This window comes from Sciurus vulgaris (assembly GCF_902686455.1).
Source record: "Sciurus vulgaris genome assembly, chromosome: 4".
In the NCBI taxonomy this organism is placed as follows: Eukaryota; Metazoa; Chordata; class Mammalia; order Rodentia; family Sciuridae; genus Sciurus; species Sciurus vulgaris.
Window position 1 is genome coordinate 39,968,925 of NC_136464.1, and position 22,786 is coordinate 39,991,710.

At 37.7% G+C, this 22,786-nt stretch overlaps 1 protein-coding gene across 5 annotated transcripts in view; it reads left to right on the top strand.

Annotated features, from left to right (window-relative positions):
• PANK1 (pantothenate kinase 1) overlaps positions 1–22,786 on the top strand; it is a 129,039-nt gene that overhangs the window by 70,715 nt on the left and 35,538 nt on the right. The window contains exon 1 of one of the 5 annotated variants that reach the window (XM_079138233.1): positions 14,390–14,550. The exons of the other annotated variants lie outside the window; for them this stretch is intronic. Coding sequence (XP_078994359.1) covers positions 14,514–14,550 — 37 coding nt within the window. The 5' untranslated portion in view covers positions 14,390–14,513. Of the gene's footprint in view, positions 1–14,389; positions 14,551–22,786 lie in introns of those variants that run through there. 5 annotated transcript variants of the gene reach the window in all.

The following is a 22,786-nucleotide window of genomic DNA, read 5'->3' on the forward strand; positions in this document are numbered from 1 at the left end:
ATTTAGAAAAGAAAGTGCATTTATATTAAATGTGCAGATTTTTTTCTTGTCATTATTCCGTAAACAATGCTGCATAACAGCTATTCACATAGCATTTGCTTTATGTTAGGTATTACAAATAATCTAGAGCTGATTTAAAGTATATGAGCCAGATGCTTTGGCACATGCCTTTGATCCCAGCTACTCTAGGGACTGAGGCAGGAGGATTGGAAGTTCAAGACCAGTCTCCACAACTTAGCGAGATCCTGTCTCAAAATAAAAAATGAACAAGGGCTGGGGATGTAGTTTGGTGGTAGAGTACTCAAGGGTTCAATCCCAAGTACTGCAAAAAATAAATAAATAAGTAAATAAAAATAAAAGTATACAAGAGGATGTGCATAGTTTATGGGCAAATACGGTGCCATTTTATTTAAGGGACTTGAGCATTCAAGAATTTTAGTATCTGTGGGGGAGTCTTGGAACGGATTCCCCCATACAAAAGTATGACTTTAAATACTTTTTTTTTTGGTGGGGGAGGACAGAGATGACACAATGTGTCTTGAAATCCTGGACATTTTAGACACCAATGATGCTGTTTTAGATAAAGCACAACACTAGTGGAGAGATAAAAAATGTGAAGGAAATAGTATAGTCACCCATTCCAAGTCTCCAGAAAGGCAGACATCTGAGCATCTTCTGAAGGACTGAAGAACATGCTGCCCTTTCTTTGCCCAGCACATGGCTACAGGCAGGAATAAAGGATGGTTGTGTGCTGTTGACTTTCTGGAAGGAAGTTCTGACTTAGAACGTCATCCATATAGAATATCCAGGTAGCAGAAAACAGGTGAGAGTTTATGATGCACAAACATATGGGTACAAGATGAAGAATCCCAAATTGGTTACAAGTTTTGGCCATTGTTGTAATAGTATTAATCTTCCAGTTTTTAACTGGGATACTAAACTTTGATGCTTGGACTTTACATTACCCTTAAATCAGGCCACATAGAAGAACCAGGTTGAACAATAGGGAGAATTTTCGGGTTGTATCTGCATAGAATGTGGATATATATATATATATATATATATATATATATATGCCTTTTTTTCTCTTCTTTTGACATAATCAAACTTCAGGATAGAAAAGAAACTGCAAATTCAAGAAAAAAAATGCTAAAATGTAAAGTAGGAGCACACTCTAATATTGTAACCTTCTGGGATATATTCAAATTTCCAAGTTTGTCAATTAAATTATGAATTGTACAATTCACATTTGAAGTAAGGATCAAGAGTTTAAGGCCCAGGTGTCCAGTGTCTAAGTGGTTAAAGATCAGGATTCTGTTAAGCATGTGAATACCACGTTTCCTCCAAAGACTAGTAAATGATTTTCAACATTAATATAGAACATATTTTATTTGGCTTGGTAACCAAAGATGTAAGTAATGCTGTTAATTCTTAACATGTGGAACATTTAATAAGTGAGCAAAACAAAACTCATCATAGTTTTGGAGACAGAGTAGGTAGGGAAAGAAAGAAGTATTGGTTTTAACTGACAGGTTTTTGTTTTTGTAAACGTCTGACTCTTAATATTTTGTTTGTGATACATGGATGTGTGTGTGTGTGTGTGTGTGTGTGTGTGTGTTAAATACAAACAAATTACCATAAATAAACCAGTGTTTGACTTATATTTAATTGCATGTGCTTTAGCTTTAATATGTAAGACAGAATTCACCCTAGGATAACAATATTCTGAATCAGACATGGAAACTGGTGTACCCAGTGTGGTGTACAGAATTTTTAAGTAGACCTTTTCTCTAGATAGTGCAGCTGTCAAGATTGGTGTCTCATTACTTAATTCATGGCATCTTTTAGATGCTTGGAGTTTGTTAGTCACCTGTGTGCATGTGTGTGAGTGTGTACATGTTATATGTATTTTCTACTTGGTAATGTATTTGAGAGCAGCAGATGATTCAGAAGGGTGGGAATGAATTTTTAGAGGCGGTTACAAATGGGCTTCTAACACATTTCTCTATAGTTTGGAAATAGGATGGAAACTCATGACAATAGTTGACCCTTCTAGTAATAGCTTTGATTTAGGGAGTAATGTAGGTAGCTATTATTGAGCAATCACCGTGTGCCCCTTGTTCTGAATGTGCTTTTACAAACATATTTGTATATTCTCATTCTATTTATTTATTTTTGGGTACTGGGGATTGAACCCAGGGGCACCTCACCGCTAAGCCACATCCCCAGCCCTTTTTAGTTTTTATTTTGAGACAGGGCCTCACTAAGTTGCTAAGCCTGGCCTCAAACTTGGCAATTCTCCTGCCTCAGCCTGCCTGTGACACACAGTCACATTCTCCATTTTGCAGGTGGGGATAGAGAGGCTCAGAGAAGTGAAGCAACTGCCTGAAGACCTGTAGACCGTGACTCCTAGGGCCAAAAAAAAATTTTTTTTAATTGTGGGGATTGAACCCAGGATGTCTAACCACTGAGCAACATCCCTAGCCCCTTTTTATTTTTTATTTTGAGATGGGGTCTCACTAAGTTGTTGAGGCTGCCCTCAAATTTGTGATCCTGGGATTAGTCACTGGGATAGTCACTGGGATTATGGGCTTGTGCCACCACACTTGGCCAGTAGGATCATAATTTAAACTCATTTCCACTGCCAGCTGACTTTTATACCACAGTAAGACTGTTATTTATGTTGGGAATAGGAAATGTGTTCTCTAAGACATTCTGAAAAGATAGGTGTACGTAATCTGTACAACTTTGGCAACAAGCTTATCTATGTGTCTATGGGAGTAACAACCACCAACATTGAGAACTTAACTTGTTATGTGCCAGGCACTAAACTAACCACTTTACATGGGTTATTTAATCAAATACTCCTAATACCCTGTGAGATACGTACTATTATCTGCAAATGAAGAAACTGAGAACTAAGGATTTTGACTCTGCTTGTTAGGACCCAAGTGAGTTCTAGTGAGGATGTAAGTTTTCTGCAGCGGAAAGGTCTTCGGAGCCATCAGAGCTGAATTCAAGTTCTCATTTCAGTACTTACTAGCAGTATGACCTTAGGTGAGATACTTTCTAAAAGGAAGCTTCCCTAATGCCTGCTGATGTTTCTAGAAGCACAGCACAGGGCCTGTGTCATAAGTCTTGATCTTGTCACATTCATGGATTATTTCATTGCAAGTCAACTTAGTCAAAAAGAAGACTGTGTAATTTATTTGACTGCTAATTTAGTGTCAGGACAAAGTTAATTTTTATAAAAGGAAGTGCCTTCCTTTTATCTTGACTGATACCCTTGCCCTTGAATAAGGCAAATCTTAACCACAAAGTGGCACAAAGGAGATGAAAAGGATTAGAAAAATGAGCACTTTTCCTTTTTAAGAGTCACATGAATTGAACAAGACTTCAGAATTCAGAACGTCTGCAATCTAGTTCTTGGGTCATTTTTTAAACCTATTCTCCAGGGATTGAAAAAAATGGGCTTGCAATCTTCTTTCTGGCAGATGATGGATGAGACGGATATTTCTGTTTGTTGCCTTTAGAACTAGCAGGTGGACCTTCTTGACCCTTTACTGAATCTGAGACTATAGAGACTTTTTAGATAGTGGGGGTTCAGAACAGATGACCTGCATGAACCTCTGTGAACTGTGGCCAGCTCAGGCAGTGCCAGTTACTTGGAGACTTCTGGGGCTTCTGCACTAACAACTTCTTTATAGCCCAGATAGGTTGTCTAGGTGTGAAAGAGGCAGGGATGGATTTAGTTGACCTCAAACCTGATATAAATCAGCAGTACAGTGAGGGTTGGAGCAAAATGGAAGTACTGCTAAACATTAGCTATTGGTATTGGTGGTGGCATTAGATATTCTTACTTATACTACGGATCTGCCTTGCTGTAACTTCTGCTCTGTTCCTTGAGGATACAATATATCTGATCCATCTTTTACATGATAGCTCATTAAATATTTAGCAATAACTTTTATCATAACTCTTCCTCTGGATCCTACCCTGTGAAGAGTCAAGTCCTATACACTTGCTTGCTAGACTCCACTTACGTAATCCATAGTGGGTTGTATTACGTCACTGGCAAGTTTTTGTTTTTTGTTTTTTTTAAATGTGTGATTCGTTTACTTACCAGTTTTTGAGAAAAAGAAGTGTTATCATATCACCCAGTGACCCTCAGTTTCTTTTAAAATATCATCATAGATATGCTTATTCCCCTGATTTGATCATTTCACAGTATATACATGTGTCAAAACATCACATTGTTCTCAATAAATACATACAATCGTTTTCGATTAAAGATAAAACTAAGAGGGGCTGGGAGTGTAACTCAGTGGTAGAGTGCTTGCCTAGCATATACAAGGTCCCAGGTTCCACCTCCAGCACTGCAAAAGCGAATTCAAAATTAAATAAAACTTTTAAAAACCATATGATCTCATGACTTTAAACATATTTGATGATTTTCAATATTTTGCAATAGTTATTCTTATTTTAGATCAAATTATCCTATATTTGGCCTCTTCAGGTCAGCACCTGAGGTCTTTGAACATGACCTAAGCAACCTCTGATATCTTCCTGCCATCTGGTGTCACAAGAGGGAATAGGTTCCAGGGGCTTCTGAATCAAAACATCTTTTATAGTTTGCCCAATTACATTCTTCCACAGTGTGACAATTTACTAATGTTTTAATGACATACCTCATTATCCTTTAATCTCTAACACGTTATGCTAAGTGAAAGATGACTGGCAAGTTTAAAGCAAGACTGGAAGAGGGCTTTTTGGAATTGTAAAGGCGATCAAGGAAGTATTGACCTAAGTGTCCATACATTCTGAGATTTAATCATTTCTTATGGAGTCTACAGACTAATGAGATTTTACTCCTTTGGGTCAGGCATGGTGCTAGACTCTGGATGTGATATTCAGTTTCATGAGACTCTAGAGTGTAACCTGAAGCCAGTTGCCTAATTTGATTTTACTTAGCTGCCACGGCAGTTCCAGAAGTCTTGAAACAGCATGGGAGAGGCAGGGTGAGAGCATTAGTTTAGTCTGTTTGCTATTCATACTTCCCCAACTCTATACTTTTTAAATTTTAATTTTAATTAATTTATTTTGAGAGGGGGTCTGGCTGTGTTGCCCAGGCTAACCTCAAACTAGTGATCTTCTTGCCTTAACCTCCCAAGTAGCTGGCATTACAGACACACACCAAACACACATTTGTCCCCAAATAGTACCTATTTTTGATGAAAAAATAAAATTGATGTTATATATTTAGGATATTATATGCTAAGAAGATAGTATAAATCTGAATGATCCTTTTCCTTTTGCAGAAAGTTTTTTCTATAAGAAAGGATCCAAATGTGATTTATTCTTTGGGGGTAACCACATATTTCATTAGCATTTTTTAATAGTAGTAGGGGTGCCATAATTAATTATGCCAGGACCACAGGCATACACTGGGATTATCCTGGGCAAATTAGGAATTCCAGTGATATGCTTGAGCCAATTTATCCTGGTTCTGGGAGCTGATTGTACAGAAGTTTTCCCAACTCTGAATTCAAGATCTTTGGCCATGGACTGAGGCTTTAGCTCACTGGCAGAGCACTTGCCTAGCATGTGTGAGGCATTGGGTTCAATCCTTAGCACCACATAAAGATAAACAAATAAAATAAAGGCATTCTTTCCACCTACAACTACAAAAAAAATTAAAAAAAAAAAAAAAAAAAAAAAAAAGATCCTTGGCCATGCCCGACATGGTGCTGCATGCCTGTAATCCCCACGTCTGGAGGCTGAGGCAAGAGAATCACACGTTCAAGGCTGGGCTCAGCAACTTAGCAAGATCCTGTCTCAAAATAAAACATAAAAATGTTTGGGGGCGTGTAACTCAGTGGTAAAGCACCCCTAGGTTCAATCATCAGTACCAAAAAAATCAATAAAAAAGATCTTTGGCTATGATGGGTATGTTTACATCATGGAAATTGGCAAACAACTGAAAATCAAGGCTTTATTTTCATTTTCTCCCCAAAGACATGGACAGAAGCTTATTTAGGAAAGTAGGTACATATTCAACACAGAAATGGGACAATCTCAAGAGAGATGCCTTTATGGTAAAGCAAGGAAGAAGCATTCGTGCAGACTATCTCCAGAGGTAGAGACAGCCAAGGGTTTTATTTTCAGAGATCTAATTGTTATGCAGTGACCAGCACACAGTGACTGGGATACACAGTTCACAGACAGGCTCAAAGAATAGTCCTAGAGGGCATCAGTAATACCAATTGAATTACTGAAGCAGTTGAGGTAGGGAATTGGAGGAAAGGTCAGTAACATGTCCTTTACTAAGTTACTTTACTGTGCCAGAAGATGAGAAGTTAAATGAGGTAAACTTTTTTTTTTGTTACTAGGGACTGAACCTAGGGTCGTTTAACCACTGAGCCATATCCTGGCCCTTTTATTTTTTATTTTGAGACAGGGTCTCACTAAGTTGCTTAAGGCTTTGCTAAATTCCTGAGGCTGGCCTTGAGTTTGTGATCCTCCTGACTCAGACTTGTTGGGATTACAGACATGTGCCTTGACACCTGGTGGAACCTAATTTTTAAGAAAGTAAGTATTCTACCTCTACTTGAGCTCCCCCACTACGGCATAAAGGTAGAATTTCTTCAGAATCATATTATCTGCCTCCCATTCTCCCTCTTAAATTCCTACCCCAGATATAGTTGGACACAGCACTGAATTAACCAGTAGGTAGAGCAAACAGGTATTAGTGTGCTATACACGTTAAGAGTGGTTCCAAAGAAAAGAGAAAAATATAATATACTATACATGTCTTTTTAGTTTTTAGTTTTTTGTTTATTTGGTTTTTTTTTTTTTTTTTTTTTTTGTACTGGAGATTGAACCCAGGGGCACTTTACCACTGAGCTACGTCTCCAGTCCATTTTTATTTTTCATTTTGAGATAGAATCTCACTATGTTGCTGAGGCTGGCCTTGAACTTGCAATCCTCCTGCCTCAGCCTCCCCAGTTTCTGGGATTACAGGCATGCTTCACCACACTTGCTGTGAATGCCTTAAATTATTTTCAGTTACTTGTTCATTGTGGTTTGGGGAACACCAAAATTTTGTCTTTAAATACATCAATATAAGTCTGATCCCAATTAGGCCTTTCTAGGATGATTTATAATTATTTATTGCTGCTGAAATGTCAGGGTGGAGTTGCTAGACTATCTTCATTTCATGTTTCTTATTAGGGCAGGCAGGTTAAAATTTGTCCTAGCCAAGCTGAAAGGAGCTTGATTTGTTTGGCTCCACAAACAGATTTAGGAGGCAAAATAGGGACTTCCCCAGTTGAGACCTGTTTGAGTTTTGCTTCCAAAGTAACTGATTCTGTGCCACTTGTTTTTTCACTATCTTGAATGAGTATTTGAAGAGTGTTTGTTTATATTTTTTTTCATTTAAATAAATTTTAAACATAAAACAAAACTAGAGAACATAATATAACGAACTGCCAAGTACTCACCACTTAGCTTCTTTAATTATCAAGTCATGTTTGATCTTATTTTATTTCTTCTGTTAAATGCCCAACCTCATGGACTGTGGCTCAGTGGTACAGCACTTGCCTAGTGTGTGCTAGGCCCTGAGTTCAATCTTCAGCACCGCCAAAAAAAAAAAGGCATAAATGCCAACCTCCTCTTTTTCCAAACTGTATGATACTGAAGTAAATCTCAGCAATCATCTCATTTCAAATTCAATGTTTTTTTATATATTTCTAAAAAAAAGAACCTTTAAAAATAGATCCATAATCTGTTATTTGCTAAAAACAAATATCAGTATTATATCCAGTTAAGATCATAGCATTTTATAATGCCCGATTAGATGAATAAATTCTGTTACCTAACTACAAAGTTGTTACAGCTTACTTATAAGCAGATAAATGAAAACTTGATGGTTGTGTTGCCCCCAGAGAATACCTTTGTTTGCTAGTACCCATTATTGTTTGTATATAACTAATTTTTAACCATTTTTTCATGGTCTGAGATTTGAAATTTCATTCTTGGAATGACATAGCCCTGTGCCAAAAAAACTGCTTTGGGATCACCCCAAAATCACTGGACTAGAAATAATATCTTCTATTGTTAGGGAATATGTAGATTTTGTCTTGACATTAAGAAACCAGGAACAATATTACTGTGGTGGCACATACCTGTGATCCCAGCTTGTCTGGAGGATGGCAAGTTAGAGGCCAACCTGGGCAATTTAGTGAGACATTATCTCAGAATAAAATAAAAAATGGTGGGGTTTTAGATCAGTGGTACGAGTGCTTGCCCAGCATGTTTGAGGTCTGGTGTTCAATTCTCATTACAGGAGGAAAGGAAGGAAGGAAGGAAGGAAAGGAGGGATAGAAGGATAGAAGGAAGATTTTAAAAGAGCTCCACCCCTCCTTTCCTCTGAAGCCATTAGAATGGGGCCAGTGGAGCAGGCAAAGAGACTATATTAATCAAGGACTATTAGGATTCAGGGCTAGGCTCAGGTCCCAGGATTTGGAGTCCCTGGATTCAGAGCTGAACTAGGGTTAATAGGAGGGGTGCTGTTGAAATCTGTGAAATTTGTAATACCAGGCAATTTTTGGAAATATGACTCTGTATTTCAAAGTCAAGCACAAAAACAAAGACCTTGAGTCTATTTAGGATCAGTCTGTTTATCAAACATTCTTGGGGATCGAACCAATTAAACATCAGCAAATCCTTATCTGTGTAAATACCAGACTGGGTTTGTCAGTTTTATGAAAATGTGCTTCAACTTTACTTTTATACATTCCTGCTGTTTTTGACAGAAGGAATATCATTTAATGTATTTCAGTAATTTAGAGACATCATTAATACCAGGTTTTGTTGTTTGTTTTGTTCTTTTGTGGTACTGAGGATCGAATACCAGGTTTTGTTGTTTGTTTTGTTCTTTTGTGGTACTGAGGGCTTTGTGAGTGCCCCGCAAGCACTCTACCACTAAGCTCCATCCCCAGTCCTGGGTGAATTCCTTTAACCTCTGTGAATTCCAGCTTTAAATATGCCTTGGAATGAGTTTCTTCTGAATTGCTCAAATAGACCATTCTTTGGCAGATTTGTGGCTCTGAGGTCTCTCTTTGTGGTGTTGGGGATAGAACCTAGGGGCTTATAAATGGTGGGCATGTGCTCTACCACTGAACTACACCCCAACCTTCTGTAGGTACATGTTCACAAAAAATGGCATGAGCTCTGGGACCACTTCAACACACGTGCACCAGACTCAACTAAATTTTAGTCAAGGCCTAGATGTATTTGCTTGGCAACTTCTCTTACTCTGGCTGAGGTCAGTTATGTAATAACAAGTAAATGGGTAACTGTCAAGCCCTTGCTAAGCTCTCTTAGCATTTTTTGTAATTATTAAAAGGTTTGGATGGGGCTGGGGAGATAGCTCAATTGGCAGAATGCTCGCCTTGCAAGCACAAGGCCCTGGGTTCAATCCCCAGCACCACAAAAAAAAAAAAAAAAAAGGTTTGGATGATTTTTGCTTGGTTTTTATGTTCATCACAAAGTGAGGAGTTGTTAGATATTTAATATTAAGCTTGTGTGAAATATTTTCAGCAATTCTTTCCAATCTACTGAATCAGTTTTGATTCAAGAATTCCTGCAATTGCAAGAAAAGCTGTTCAAAAAAACAGCTATGATTTGCATTTGTTCTGTGACTCAGGCTTTTTTTTTTTTTTTTTTTGGTACCTGGGATTAAACCCCAGGGCCACTTAACCACTGAACCATATCCCCAGCCCTTTTTATTTTTTTATTTTTTATTTTTTGAGACCAGGGCCTCACTAAGTTGCTAAAGGCCTCTCTAAATTGATGAGGCTGAGTTTGAACTTGGAATTCTCCTGCCTCAGCCTCCTGAGTTGCTGGGATTATAGGCATGAGCGACTCTGCCCAGCTGAATCAGGCTTCCGTATTGTGTTAAGTCAAACAAAGCACAAAAATAAATGGGTGCTGAAGTTCATGCAACTGCAGCTTTCAACCATAAATGACAATTTCCAACCTTTATGTTGATCAAAATATCTTTATTGTTCTTATTAATTAACTTTACATTGGTGTGTGATGATTTGTAAAATAAAATGGTGCAAAAAAGATGTCACTTCTCTTTCTTTCACATGTGGGTTTCAGTGTTAAAAGGTAATTAAGAAAAAGATTCCAATGCTAAAGAGTCTGAAAAATCTCTCTTAATGATAGAAAAGGGAGGGCACCATACCCTCAAATTAAATGGCCCCAGATGAGTAAAATATCTTTTCTCTATCAAATGTTACATCTAGCTGTGCCTTTGTTAAAAGTTGATAAAGTAAAGCCAGGTGCAATGGCACATGCCTGTAATCCTAGTGGTTTGGGAGCCTGAGGCAGGAGGATTGCAAGTTCAAAGCCAGCCTCAGCAACTTAGAGAGAACCTAAGCAATTTAGTGAGAACCTGTCTCTAAATAAAATATTTAAAAAATGGCCGGGATATGGCTCAGTGGTTATAACTTCCCCTGAGTTCAAATCCCTGTACCTAAAATAAAATAAAATAAAATAAAATAAAATAATTAAATGATAAAATTTAAAAAAGCTGTTCTAGTAGAAAAACATTTACAACATTTACTACCAATGATAATGACCATCACATTTGGCAACTTGCCAGTGATAACCCAGAAGGCAGCTGAGAGCTGGAAGGAAGCAAACACTTGAACAACCAAGACCAGTGTTCGAAAGTAAATGAAATGAAACTGGAGATGCTTAGGCTTCTTATACTTGGAAATGCCTCTGTGCTCTCCCTGAGAGTCTGTTTACTCTTCACCAAAGTAACCTTTTTCTTTAAAAAATGTTTTTAATGGTATGGAAAATCAATTCTAGGGCCTTGTGCCTGCTAAACAAACTCTCTACCACTGATCTACACCCCCAGTTCCCAAAGTCACATTTTTAACAAACTTGCTTTTCTAGTTTCTCTGCATTCATACAGCTTAGGTTCTAGAAAGACACATTGCAGTAACACTGGCTGTGGCAAGAAAGTTAACACCTTTAGTGGACTGAGAAACCCAAGTTTTACATGGTTCCTGAGGGCATCAATGGGTGGTGGTCACAATAATTAACTCTCATTTGTCCCTGACTCATCAGAAAGAACTAAAATATTATTCAACCTATTTTGTTTAAGAACATGGGAAATTGGGTCATGCATTTTGAGAAGATTTTCTTCAGGAACAATTATAATTAGGCATTTATATTTTAAAATTTGTTAACCTCTACAATGAGGTGATTAAGATATAATCTGCATACCATGCAATTCATCTATTTAAAGCATAAAAACCATGTTTTTTTAGTATATTCAGCATTGTGCAACTATTACCACAGTCAATTTTAGAACATTCTATTGCCTCCCCCAAAATACATTAGAAATTTCTTCCCCTATCTTCCTACGATGCCAAGCCTGAGGCAACCACTAACCTGCTTTCTGTCTGTATAGATTTGACTCTTCTGGACATTTTATGTGTGGTCTTTTGTGATTGGCTGCTTTCACTTAGCATAGTGTTTTCAGGATTCTTAGGTATGATAGCATGTATCAGAATTTTGTCCCTTTTTGTTGCCAAATAATATTTTATTGTATGGATACATCTTGTGTTATTTAACCATATTCATCAGTTGATGGAAATTTTGGTTGTTTTCCCTTTGGTTATTATGAATAATACTGCTATAAACATTCAGATATGCAGACATATATTTTCATATGCCTAGTAGAGGAATTGCTGGGTTACATAGTAATTGGTTAATCTGCTGAACTGTTTTCCAAAGTGATTGCACTCTTTAGCATGCCCACGAGTGGTGTATGATTCCTGTTTCTCTACATCCTCACAAAACTTGTTTTTCTTTTCTTTTTATTAACGCTATCTTAGTATTTTGAAATGATAGCTTATTGTGATTTTATCAACGTTTCCCTAATGACTAGTGATATTAAGCATCTTATATGCCTATTGTAGGCCTTGTCCCTCCAACACTAACAGACTATGATTTTCAACTTTTCGTGAGTTTGATTCTCATGTGCAGCTACATTTTAAGTTTTTTGAATGCCTAAAAGCATCAGATTTTGTGTTGGTTGCTGTGCTTAAGAGGGTGATCCGAATAGAGCTGCCATTAGCAAATATCAAAGGATTGTTTTATTTAAGTAGTTCTGGGGCAATGTGAACTTCACTCCTTTCCCGACTATTTTTTTTTAAGAGTATTATAGTTAAACATAGTAGGTGGATTCATTTTGATAAAATCACACATGCATGGAATTTGATTTGATTTCCTCCATTTCATTCCCATTCCCCTGTCCTTTGCTCTTCCTCTCCTCCTTCCTCCCCCATGCTGCTTTCTCTACTCTAGTGATCTTCCTTTCTCTGTTATTTATTTATTTTTGGTTGGTAATTTCTACATATACAGAAAGGTATAAATCCCTGTGCTATATTCATATATGACATGGCATTATTTTGTTAAATACATTCTGCATATCCTCCCCTTTCCTGTCCTCCCTCCCTCTCTCTTGATGTCCTTCTACTCCACTGATCTTTCTTATATCTTTATGAGTTCCTTATACATTTATATATGATTCCCCCCCCCCCCCAATTTTACTCTTGCTTCTGCATATGACAGAAAACATTCAACCCTTGATTTTCTGAATCTGGCTTATTTCACTAAGCGTGATTTCTCCACTTTCCATCCATTTACTGGCAAATGCCATAATTTCATTCCTCTTTATGGCTAAGTAAAACTCCACTGTGTATGTATACCACATTCTCTTAATCTGTTCATCTATTGACAGGCATCTGGACTGGTTTCACAATCTGACTATTGTGAATTGTGCTGCTGTAAATATTGGTGTGGTTGCATCCCTCCACTATGCTGATTTTAGATATTTTGGATAAATACTGAGAAGTGGGATAGCTGGGTTATAAGGTGGTTCCATTCTTAGTATTTTAAGGAATCTCCAAATTGTTCTTGATTCTTGTTCATCCATCCTTGTGGACTAGAATGTAAGTGCCAAAGGCAGGTACACTGTTGTATCTCCTTTCTGTTTACCGTGGTGCCTCATGTTGTCTAGGAACAAATAAATACCTGTTCAATTAGTGAATAAGTAAGAATGAAGTTGGTCTCAGATCATTTGAGGTGGGTGCTTATGACCTTGTCTTATTTCACTTGCACTTCATGTGAGCATTTGGCCCATCTTTCTTCTGTTCCTTCACCATTCTAGCTCCACTTTAAAGATTTACCAGTCTTTCACAGTTCAGGCCGAAATAAATGAACAAAACCATTTCTGGTAGACCTTTTGTTTTGTAGTAGTGCCACCTAGCAATGCTGTTCTCTCCAAAGCCTCTTTAATTAACTATTCCCTGGCATTAAATTGCCAATAGCATCCCTAGAGAAAGCAAGCATGCTCTGGTGGCTTGTCAAGACAGAAAACTAAACCTCTTGGTGGTTTAAACTGGGATTTGCTTAAGCAAGTAATGAGATTACCATCTTGAGCTCCAGTGCAGGGTATTAGGAAGCTGGAGGAGCTGTGCCTGGGTGGACACTGACCAGTTCTGGTTGCAGAAATGGTAGCCCTGGAGATAATCACAGAGGTGCATAGTTGTCAGGTCCCTTAGTACACTTGGGTGTGGTCAAGAATTATGGAATATTCTTTTTCATGCAGGGACTGTATTTCTGATGAACAGTGTAGTGTGTGGAATGCTGATGACCACATGGAAGGTTGATATTTTATCTTCTATTACCTTTAGATTGGGCAGAATCCATAGCTTCTTGGTGAGAAGTAGGGGTGATGATTATGGCTTTTGTAATTGTGTTTTCTTTACACCTCCTCTGGACAGCCTGGGAAATTACTTTGGAATGGGAACCAAATTTCATCTGTCTGACATTTCCCCTCCTCGAGACCTGGAGCAGAAGAAACACAGGGCTTGACTGCAGGGGTGCTGTGGAGAAGTATCACTGGAGTGACACTGCTCTTTCTGTTCCAGTGTATCTTGTAAGGGTGGCCTGAAAAGACTTCAGGACCTTGGGAAAGAAGCTGTACTCTCCGAGCTGCTCAGGAACAGGTGGAAGAGACTGAAGGGGAAAAGTTCTTGTAACCTCATGAGTTTGACATTTCTTCAGAGTTTTTTTTTTTTTTTTTTTTTTTCTATTTTTTATTGATGCATGTTATGGTTTGAATGTGAGGTGTCCCCCAAAAGTTCACATGTGAGACAATGCACAAAGGTTCAAAGGAGAAATGATTGGGTTGTGAGAGTCTCAACTCAATTAGTGAACTAATCCCCTGATATAAGGATTAACTGAAGGTGACTGAAGTGGTAGGGTGTGGCTGGAGGAGGTGGGAATTGGGGGCGTGGCTTTGGGGTATATATTTTATTAGTATCTGGAGAGTAGAGTCTCTCTCTGCTTTCTGATCATCATGTGAGCTGCTTCCCTCTGCCACACTCTTCCACCATGATGTGCTGCCTCACTTTAAGCCCTGAAGAATGGAACCGACCTTCTATGGACTAAGACCTCTGAACTGTGAGACCTCAAATACACTTTTGCTTCTGTACAATTGTTCTGGTCAGGTCCTTTTAGTCACAGCAGCAAAAAAAACTGACTAAAATAATGCATTATGATTATACATCATAGTAGGATTTGTTGTTACATATTCTTGCATGCACACATTGTAATAATATAATTTGGTCAATATAATTTCCCCTTTCTCGCCTCTCTTCCTTCCCCTTGGTCCTTTTCCTCTAGTCTACTGATCTCCTTTCTATTTTCATGAAACCTAACTTTCTTCTTCTTCTTCTTTTTTTCTTTTCCTTTTTCCTCTCTAAATTCCAAATATGGGAGAAAACATAGGACCTTGACTTTCTGGGTTTGGCTTATTGTACTTAACATTAGTGGTCTCTAGCTTCATCCATTTTCCTGCAAAGAACAATATTTCATTCTTCTTTATGCCTGAATAAAACTCCATTGTGTATAAATATATGTATATGATATATATATATGTATATTTTCTTTTTATGTAGATGATATGTATTTTTTTCACCATACTGAGGATTGAACCCAGGGGTCCTCTACCATTGAGCTACAATTCCAGCCCTTTGTGTTTTTTTATTTTGAGACAGGATCTCTCTAAGTTGCTGAGGGTGGTCTTGAACTTACAGTCCTTCTTGCCTAAGCCTCCCAGATCTCTGGGATTACAAGCATACGCCACCATCCTGGGCCTATATACCACATTCTCTTTATCTGCTCATACATTGACGTACATCTAGGCGGTTCCATAATTTGGCTATTGTGAATTATGCTACTATAAACACAGGTGTAAATGATCTGTATAGTATGCTGACTTTAAGTCTTCAGCATAAATACTGAAGTGGTAAATCTAGGTTATGTGGTGTTTCCACTCCTAGACCTGAGGAATTGCCATACTGATTTCCATAGTGGTTGTACTAATTTATACTCCCACCAGTAGTGTAAAAATGTTTCCTTTTCTTAAGACAATTTTTTAAAAAAATTGGAGCATTATAGTTATACATAGTAGTTGGGTTCATCTTGACACATTCATTCTTGTGTGGAATTTAATTTCAGGTCATGTTCCCCCACTTTTCCTTTTCCACCTCCCTCCCCAACCATTCTCCTTCTACTCTACTGATCTTCCTTTCACTCATCTCTTTGTTTATTTCTGATTATTTCTTTCTACTTACACATAAGGAGAAATTCCTTGTGGTATACTTATATATGCATATAACATGATTTTAAAAAGTTTATTCCATATTTCCTCCCCCTTCCCATTATTGTTTGTATTCTTGCAGACTGCCATTCTGGCTGGAGTGAAATGAAGTCTCAGTGTATTTTTGATTTGCATTTTCCTAATTGCTTAGCTGTATTGAACATTGTTTCATATATTTGTTGGCCATTTCTTCATTTGAGAAGTGTCTGTTTAGTTCATTTGCCCATTTTTTGATTGGGTTATTTTTTTTCAGTGTTAAGTTTTTTGAGTTTTTAATACATTCTGGTTAGTAATCTTCTGTCAGAAGGGTAGCTAGCAGCGGGCTGGGGAGATAGCTCAGCTGGTAGAGTGCTTGCCTCGCAATCACAAGGCCCTGAGTTTGATCCCCAGTACCACAAAAAAAAAAAAAAAGGGTAGCTAGCAAAGATTTTCCCATTCTGTAGGTTCTCACTTCACATTCGTAATTGTTTCCCTTACTGTGCAGAAGCCTTTTAGTTTGATGTCATTCCACTTGTTGATCCTTGGTATTATTTCCTGAGCTTTAGGGATCCTTTTGAGAAAGTCATTGCCTGTGCCTGTATGGAGTGTTGACCCTACATTTTCTTTTAAGAGTAGAAGAGTTTCTGGCTTAATTTCTAGGTCTGTGATCCATTTTCAGTTGACTTTTTGTGCAGGGTGAGAGGTAGGGAACTAGCTTCATTCTTCTACATATGGACCAGTTTTCCCAGCACCATTTGTTAAAAAGTCTCTCTTTCCTCTCTTGTATGTTTTTGGTTGCTTTAGGGTTTGACATTTTGGGGCCCCCTCATCTCTGGCTCCATCTTGTCCCTGCTTCCTCCTGGCCCAGATCCAAGCTAAGAATACACTTACTGGTGCTACCAGAATGGTGCCTTAGTACATGGCTTCCTTTGCTCCTTCAAGAGTCGCCCCACCCCCATCATAACTTTAAAACATAGGTTTTATGTTGGTGTTTACGTTTCTTGTTTTGATTTATGTGGTTCTCTGTGTCAGTGTCAGCCATGTGGGTTGCAAATCAAAGAATGACTGCATGACCTAAATACGTGAATACTGTTGCCAGAGTTAACTTTAATTGTGGAATGCATGCTTACCTTTAAAATGACAGTCACTGGGAGAAAAGAGCTCATCAATGGAATTTAATTATAAGTGGACTTTCTAAATCACAGCCATGGGGTTTAATCATGCATGGGATGATATCGAGAACTGCAAACACTGTATTTAAAATTTGAAAATCACCTGTGGCACTTATGGTGTAACTTGTCCATAAATAATTTCATTAACAAGCAGTTAGATATGTTCTGGGAACAGGAGTATCTGCTAGGTCATTACCGTGCATTGCCCTCAGCTATCAGCCAGAGAGTTCTGCCCTCCCAGTTGCATGCAAGAGCAACTCAAACTTCCCTTTCTAAGTTTGATTTTAAGACATGGTCCAGCTATTTATTGCATTCATTTGGATTCAACTAGAATAGTAGTTCTGAACTCAAAGCAGTGAGAATTATAGTGTCTCTCCTCGCCACCTGCCTCCACCCCGAGTGCCCTGTTCAAAATGTTTTCTGGCATCATTCCAGTCTCATGGAGTCAGAATCTCTAGGTGACTGGTGATCTGTATTTTTTCCCACAGTGCTGGAACTTGAACTCTGGGACTTGAACATGCTAAGCAGATGCTCTACCACTAATTACACTCCTAGTTCTACAATTCTAATTGGTATTAGGGATTGAACCCAGGGGTGCTTTATCACTGAACCACATCTCCAACACTTTATTTTTTTATTTTGAGAGAGGCTCACTAAATTGCTTAGTGCCTTGCAAAGTTGCTGAGTCTGGCCTTGAACTTACCATTCTCCTGCCTCAGTCTCCCCAGTAACTAGAATTAAAGATGTGCAACACTATATTTGAGCCATATTGCTACATTTTCTTCAACCTAAAAGTTTATGTTTTCTTCTGATTTTAAAAGAAATATTTTCATGAGTAGAATATTGGAAGTCCTAGCATTGTGCCTATTGTGACTGATAGATAAATTGGCTTTGAGTGACAGAGGTGAAGCCCCGACTCTCCTTTTTTTTTTTTTCTTTGCTGACATGATGACATTTCTACTTGCATCAGAAGTTCTAAAAAGAAAAAAAAAAAAAAAATCCTTCCAGTTTTCTTCACCCCTCTAGTTTTTGAGAAGATGAGCAACCCTTTTGTTCCTACTCTTGTTGGGGTGAGAGGGAGAAAGCGGATTGGAAACTGGGACTGTGACAGTGAGAGAAGAGTTATTGTCACACAAGGATGTGTAACCTTTCCCACAATGATCCCTTCCTACAAACTTGCCTGTGTCCCTTTTCAGTGTAGTTTGAATTGCCAAGTTTAACATACACTTTTTTTTTTCTCATAATAGTGTAGATAGATGCCATGGTTTGCATATGGTTCATGCCCATCGAAACTCATGTTGAAAGTTGATTGTCAGTGTGGTGGTACTGGGAAACGGGGTCATAGGAGGTGATTAGGTCATAGGAGCATTGCCCTCATGAACGGATTAATGTCTTTTTCCATAGACTGTGTTAGTCCTCTAAGAGTGGATTGATTCTTAAGAGAATGGGTTGTTACACCGCTAACCTGACACTCTGTCATGATGTGATACAGCATGAGGTCCTCACTAGACGCTGAGCAGATACTGGTGCTCTCCTCTTGGACTTCCCTGATTCTTAGAACCATGAGCTAACATAAACAATTTTACTTTATAAATTATCCAACCTCTGGTGTTTGGTTCTAGCAACAGAAAAGGACTAAGACAAAGGCAAATCAAGCTTTTTCCAACCCTAAATCTCTACCTGAAGGAATCTTTGTTTTGACAAGTGCCTAACTGGTTGAACAACTTGCTCTTGAGGATCAGTCCTCCCTACTAGTCCCCTTTTGCAGGGGGGTGCTAAGTTTTGAACCATTGAGCTATATCCTAGCCCCACTCCCTACCATTGTTTTATTTATTTATTTTAAAATTATGTATAAATTATATAAATTATGTAAATTATGGATAAATTATTTATGTAATTTTTGGTGGTACTAGGGAGTGAACCCAGGGATGCTTTACCACTAAATTGCATTTGCAAGCCCTTTATATTATTCATTTATTTTTATTTTTAACTTTTTTTGCAGCATTGAGGATCAAATCCAGGGCTAGGATCACACATACTAGGAAGCATTCTACCATTATAACCCCATTTTTATTTTGAGACAGGATCTTGTTAAATTGCCCAAGCTGGCCTTGAACTTGCAATCCTTCTGCCTCAGTTTCATGAGTTGCTAAGATTATAGCTGATGTTAGATATGGTAGTGTGTTGCAACAGAAGAAACTGGTGAGGTAGGTATGTTGTTTTTCCTGGGCAAACCACAGATCTGCTATCTGCTTATTGAAGCAAAGTTAAAAGAGTTTCTTTTTCCTTTGCATCATTACAGAGAAACTTTTAAATGAGAGTTTAAAAGTATCTCAGATTATAAAGCTTCAATGTGTTGATTGTAAAAACTTGAATGAGAAACATTAGAAAAAGCCAGAAGAAGAAAATAATCACCCCCAATATATGATCCAGAGGTAACAGCTGTTAACATTTTGGCCTTAAGTTTCTAGTCATGTTTTCTGTCCAAGTAGCAATTTGATTTTTAGACAAAACTGTCATCATATGAAATGTACCATTTAATCTTTGTTCTTTTTCACATGAACATTCTCATGTTGTGAAATGCTGTCCAACAAAATGATTTTAATGGTGATATGTTGTTTCATTATGTTAGTGGATAATCGTTTATTTATTCTGCCTTTTTATTATTGGATGGTAAATTAGTTTTCTCATTATTATAAATAAAACTTAAATTTTTAAGCTAAATTATTTGAATACATACATAATTATTTCTTAAGGGTAAAGTAGAACCAATATATTCAGGGGGCTATGAACCTGGCTTTTTAGTATGTATTTCCAAAGAGCTCCATGGAAAGATTGTACCAGGTTTCACTCCCATTGGTAGTGTGTAAGTGCTTGGACCCCTGCCAATACTGGGTTTACCACATGACTAAAATTCAAACTAAGGAAATCTGGTATGCATTGATTTGAAAGAAACCATGACTGTTTTCTTTGCATGGAGTATTTAATGTTTAACAGATTGCTCCATGTGCAATAATTATGGGTTTCTTTACAGTGCAACAGAAACCCTTTCATTAAATTTTTCATTTACCACTTCAAGGTCCTTAAATAGTTCCTAAGTTTTCAACTCTTACATTTTCTGCTGTTAAAAGTGTAGTTTTTGAGGGTGTGTGTGTTTTTGGATGATGGAATGTGAGCACCAGACAGAACTTTATAACAGGTTAATCTAACTCCATTTACAGATTGGTAAATAACTCAAATAAGAAAAGTTCCCACAGATTCTCTACTCAGCTCAGATTGGGCAAAATGGGAAACTTCACTGGTTCATGAAACTGTAAATTGGTTCTGATGTCTGCTGTCACTGACCTTGGACAATTCCTTGATCTTTCTAAGTCTCAGTTTTCATATCTATATACAGGATTTTGAATTTGACCTAAGGTTCCTTCTACCTATTAAGGTTAAATGTTGGGGCTGAAGTTGTGGCTCAGTGGTAGAGTGCTTGCCTGGGATGTGCGAGGCCTGGGTTCAATACTCAGCACCACATATAAATACATAAAATAAAAATATCTATTGACAACTAAAAAAATTTTTTTTAAAGTTAAATGTTTCTGTGTATAAATTACAAATAATTACACCATGCTGTTAATCAAATTTACACACAGTGACAGGAAGGCCTTCCAAGATAAGAAAAAGAAAAAATTCTTTTTTAGTGTTTGGGATCAAACCCAGTCCCTCATACATGTTAGCAAGCACTATATCACTAACCTACATCCTCAGCCCAAGATAAGAAGTTTAAAAAGAAATACAATTTTATTGCACACCTGGATGTAAGTTAGCAAGGTCTTTTTATTTTTTTAATTAATTAATTAATATATTTATTTATTTATGGGGGTGGTTAACTGGGTATTGAATTCAGAGGCACTTGACCACAGAGCCACATCCCCAGTCCTAGTTTGTATTTTATTTCATTTATTTATTTTTTTCTGAAGCTGACTTTGAACTCTAGATCCTCCTGCCTCGGCCTACTGAGCCATTGAGATTACAGGTGTGTACCACTATGGCCAGCAACAAGGTCTTTTTAACCTGTAGAAGCCCTTAGGCAATTTGAACATAATTACTATTAACAGTGTAAAAATATCTTCAAAGTACGTAAAAATTTTTTTGCTGTTGGTTATACAATACTCAAATATCTTTTCCTCATACTAATTTGTTTAACAAATCTTCACAAATAGTGGAGAAAGAAATTTCAATTCTGCTGCTCCCTGGTCAGTTATTATAGCTAATTCTAATTTAGCTAATTCTTAAGAGAATTATTACTCTCTGTGGCAGTAATAAGTTGTTGAGTCAGACCCATGCCCAAAGGAGTAATTGAACACTCAAGTGCGTAATTTACAGTCACCCTTTGGTTAGCAATGGGATACATTCTGGTGATGTCATGTTTGGGGCCGTTTTATTATTGTGGACACCTCAGAGAATGCACTTATAACCTAAGATGGCTGTGACATCACTGGGCCATATGATCTTATGAGACCACTGTCATATATGTGATCCATCGTTGACTGAAATGTGGTTGTGCTGCACATCACTGTGAGCATTAGGAAATCTTTCCTCACCAGGAACACTTCGTAAAGCTCTGTGACTGATAATAGGGAAACTCAGATTTTATACTTAGTCCTCTACACTGTGAAATCAAGAGTACAACAATTTTCTCATGACAGACTCTTTTAGCTCTTTAAAATTGTTTCTGTGAGGCCAGATATGGTGGCATCTACCTGTATGTAATCCCAGCTACTTGGGAGCCTGAGGCAGGAGGATCACAAGTTTGAAGCCAGGCTCAGCTATTTAGTGAGACCCTCTCTCAAAACAAAAATAAAAAGAGCTGGGGATGTAGCTCAGAGGTTGAGCACCCCTGGGTTCAATCCCTGGTCTCGGGGGTCGGGAATATGTTTAAAAAACTTTCTGTGACTGATAAGAAAAGTTTCCTGGTCCTCCCCTCACATCCCACTCCTGTGTTTTTGCTCATTTTTTTTTATTATGGAGTTCACTGTGTACACTTAAGATTTACTGCAGGAAGCATAAATGCCTCTCAGAAACTATTCTTGTGTTCTAAAGAGTCTTTAAGAAACAGACTTTGTTTTAAAGCAGTCTAATCAATAATACTTTTAAAATATTGTTGTTGCAACTTTTGAAGTGCAGATTCATTTTTATAGTTTTAACTACTACCATATTGACAGTCTTAGTTTGCTTTTGGAGGAAGATTCAGAGAAAAATAAATATAACAGGACATACATACCTTTTTATAAATACTAAGCTACCACATGTTTTATCAGTAGTAATAACAGCTCCCACATATGGTTCTGTTGGACAGAGAGGATTCTGGGGAAATAAACAGCTAAAGACTTTGATGCAGGATATGTTACTCAGCATAGACAAGTGCTATGATTTATATATGTGTCTCCCAAGTGTCCATATGTTAAATGTTTTGGTCCCCAGGTGGCCCAATAGGTGGTGAACCATTAGGTGGGGTGTAGGGGGAGGTCCTTAAATCATTAGGGGTGTGCCCTCAAAGGATATCGGAAGACCCTAGTGTCTTCCCCATCTCTCCTGTTTGTTTCCTGGCTGATGAGGGGAGCAGATTTGCTCTACCTTATGTTCCTGCCATGATGTGCTGCTTTGCCATAGATTCAAAGCAATGAGGCCACTTGATCTTAGACTAGAATCTCTGGAATCATGAGCCAAAATAAACCTTTTCTTTATATAAGTTAATTATCTCAGGTATTTCATTAGAGTAATGCAATAGTGAGTTTATCTGACAGGAACAAATAACTCTGAAATCTCAGTGACTTAAAACAACAAAGGTTTATGTCTCAACACAAACCCATTGAGGTGCAACCTGGGGCTCCAC